The sequence below is a fragment of the Egretta garzetta genome, unplaced genomic scaffold (genome assembly GCF_000687185.1).
Source record: "Egretta garzetta isolate BGI_Z169 unplaced genomic scaffold, ASM68718v1 scaffold207, whole genome shotgun sequence".
Taxonomy (NCBI): domain Eukaryota; kingdom Metazoa; phylum Chordata; class Aves; order Pelecaniformes; family Ardeidae; genus Egretta; species Egretta garzetta.
In genome coordinates, this window is record NW_009260185.1 from 93,916 (window position 1) to 97,202 (window position 3,287).

Consider the following 3,287-nt stretch of genomic DNA (forward strand, 5'->3'; position numbering starts at 1 on the left):
GGGGTGGGGGGGGGGGGGGGAGGGAGTAGGGAAAAAAAAGGACAAAAGATTACGTAAAAAAAAAATTAAAAATGTTTTTAAAAGTAAGAAATGATTAAAAATATGTAAAATAATGATGTAAAAATATGTAAAAGCTTTTAAAACCTCCTAAAATAATTAAAAATGTTAACATTAAAAAATTAAAATTAAAAACATGTTAAAAAAGTAAAAAAATGTTAAAAATAGCTAAAATTGTAAAAACAAGTGCAAAAAATGTAAAAAAAGTGGACAAAATTGTAAGAACAGTTAAAAAAATTGTTAAAAAGTAGACAAAATTGTAAAACCAAGTAAAAATGAGTAAAAAAAAAAAAAAAAATTTTAAAAAAAAAAATTTAAAAATCCCCATATATTTGCAAGACTCCTGGTTCAAGCCGAGATCGCCACTTGCTCGCCGATGCCCATCACCTCCCAGTTACATTCCTTTTTCTGTTCTATTTCTGGGGTTTTCCCATTTCCTCAGGAAGCAAATCCTTTGCCGGAGTTAGTGGCCGCCTACGAGGCGAGGTGGGGGCTCCCCGCGGGGTTAACCCCAATAATCCCTCTTGCTTTAGGGTTTTTTTTTTGAAGACCATGGCCAAAGACGTCAACTCTAGAGAGTGACCACAGTGAAGGTCTTCAGGGTAAGAAAATTCCCAAACTCAGCAATATTTGCCCGATTCCTTAGCAGTTCACAGTGAAATTTCTGAAATTGCTGAATTGCTGAAAACAGCGGTTCTGAGCCCAAAAAGGGACTGAGGACCCCAAGAGTTGGGGGGGGGGGGGGTATTTGGTCCTACAGAAAGACCAACATCTCCACCCAATTTTTAATCTGCGACACTTTAAAAAATATTTTTGTAATTACTAAAAAAAAAATGGATTTTTCAAAATTTCCATTTTTGTCACTGATGCAACCACCTAAAAAGCAGTTTGGACGGGGTGGGGGGGGGGGGCATCCGGATTTTATTAATGTCTCCTCCGAAATGAGGGTGGGGGGCAAAGCTGCTTTTATCACTTTCTGTGCAGAAAATGCTGAAAAAATCTACAACCACACCCGATTTTGAATCATTTTTAAAAACGTATTTCTATAAGAAGTAAATAAATTAACACAAAGCTTATTTTTTTTTTAATTTTCCATTTCTGCCCCCGCGGTAACCACCTAAGAAGTGCTTTTTTTTTTTGCTAGGGCAAAGCTGCTGTCATTGCTTTTGATGCCAAAAAGGCCTATATTTCAAACCACCTTTTTGCAAACTTTTAGCAGATCCAGCTGATTCTTAAAGCATTTTGTTCCCTCCAAAAAGCAGCTTTTCCCATCATTTCTGCTTTGGTTTTGCACGTTTCCGACAGCAAGGGTGATCGCCTGCGCTAACGCAAAGCTCCCCCAAACCCTTTTCAGCCTTTTTTTCCCCCAAACAGGATCCTTGATGATGAGAAGCTGATTGTAGCTCTAATAATTCATTTTTTTTTATTTATCACAGACCCGCCCCACCTCTCCCCTGTCTTTGGGGAGAGGAAATGTGTGCGTTTTGCTTTCCCAAACCGTAGGAATCCCAAATTTTCAGGTGAAAAGCTCAGAGCAGTCGCAGTGTTGAGTCAAAAAAAAGGAACACTGGGCTGTGGCTTTTCCTCCAAACCCACTAAACTGAAGGAAAAACGCTTGAGCAACCCCCTCGACAGGGAAAAATAGGAGGGTTTTGGTCAACGATGCTCCTGAGAGCTCCCAAAAGTCAACGTATTAAAACAGGGGGCAGATAAGGGCCAGGGATGGGGGACGTCTCCGTAGGATGCTGCAGAAAAATCTCGGCTATTTTCGAAGTCCTTTAAATTGCCCATTAGGACTAAAACGGCGCCGCGGCTCCCCACTGCGTAAGTGAGAAAGGCGGCGTGTTTCAACACGGGGCGGGGGGGTGGAAATCGGGAAAAAAACCCTCTCGGAGCGGAGCAGCGAAGCGAGCAAATGATGACACAGAAGTTGGAGGAGCCATAAAAACCCCACCGAGGTGTCGTTTGCAAGAAGTGACCTTTTCCCACCGAAGGAGACAAGTGGAAAGGAGACCCGGGTGGCTTCAGGGGGGGCGTAAAAGTCGATTTATTTATTTTAGCTTGCAGAGAACAGACTTGATTTTTTTTTTCCCTGGGAGGGGATTTTTTTCTGCTTTTGCAGCATATATATGCAGCAAATGGAGGAAAACCTCAACATTTCCCACACGACCCCCCCCCCAAAAAAGCTGCTTGGAACACGAAGCTGGTTCAGTGCTCAATCGGGGTCACTGCTGCCGGGAAAGTGGAAATGTGATGTGGATTTGTCCCCCAAAAAATCTCAGGATGGGCTGCGAGGCACAGGACCGTCTCGGAAATCCAACCTCAACCTCCACATCCAGCCCATTGGGGTGCTCCAGTAGAGTTTCTCTTGGACAAACTCCTCTTCTTATAATAACTTAACTCTGTAACGACGCTTGGAAAAGTTATTCGAGCCCTTAGAGCAGCAGCGTAGCTGAAGTCTTTTTTTCCCCCACCACGGGTTGCCAAAAAACACCATAAAAATAAATCAAAAGGCCATTCCTACGGCTCAACCTGTCCCGGTTCAGCCAGACGTTTCATCTTTCCAGCTTATTAACCTGCCGGCTGCAAACACACGGCCTTGTTGGCTTGCCAAGAGATCCTGTGACCCCAAAATATACCCATGGTTTGGGGAAAAAAACCAAATAGTTTGACCCAAAACCCTTCAATCCTGGAGATTGTGTCCAGGGGGTTTCATTTTTGCCAGTCTCTGAAATGAACATTTTAGGATGAAATTTAGGGTCATTATTTTGGAAGGCATAGTAGTTAATGCAGGAGTTGGGGGTCACGAGGGGCCCGTGGGTGCTGGGGGGACACTCACCTGTGGGGTGTCTTGGTAGGGAGGAGGGGGCACCGTCTGGGTGGCCATCATCGTCAGAGCCGGTGCCGGGGAGACATGGTGCATCCTGGGTGGGAGTCACATCGAGAACCTGTGGGCGGGAGAAATGCTGCTGGATTAAGGGGAATCTTCCCCTCAAAAAAATCCCACGGAGAGGGAAAAAGAAAGGGACAGGAAGGAGAGGTGACATTCCTCACAGGAGCACCCTGGTGCAGCATTCCATCACCCAGCCCCTGGGAAAAACCCAAGATGATTTGATGACCCTTATCATAATTTCATGATTATTTGAGATTCCTGATTTTGGATAAAGAGCGCATCGGGGGCAAAGCAAGAGGGTCACTGCCAAGGAGACCTGCCCTGGAGAGCAGCCAGG

The 3,287-nt window shown here is 44.4% G+C and overlaps 1 protein-coding gene across 1 annotated transcript in view; it reads right to left on the bottom strand.

Annotated features, from left to right (window-relative positions):
• The window catches only part of PKNOX2 (PBX/knotted 1 homeobox 2), a 30,528-nt gene extending 27,548 nt beyond the window's left edge, over positions 1-2,980 (bottom strand). Inside the window, 1 exon segment of the mRNA XM_035897469.1 lies at positions 2,820-2,980. Coding sequence (XP_035753362.1) covers positions 2,820-2,980 — 161 coding nt within the window.
• Between the last annotated feature and the right edge of the window lie 307 nt (positions 2,981-3,287).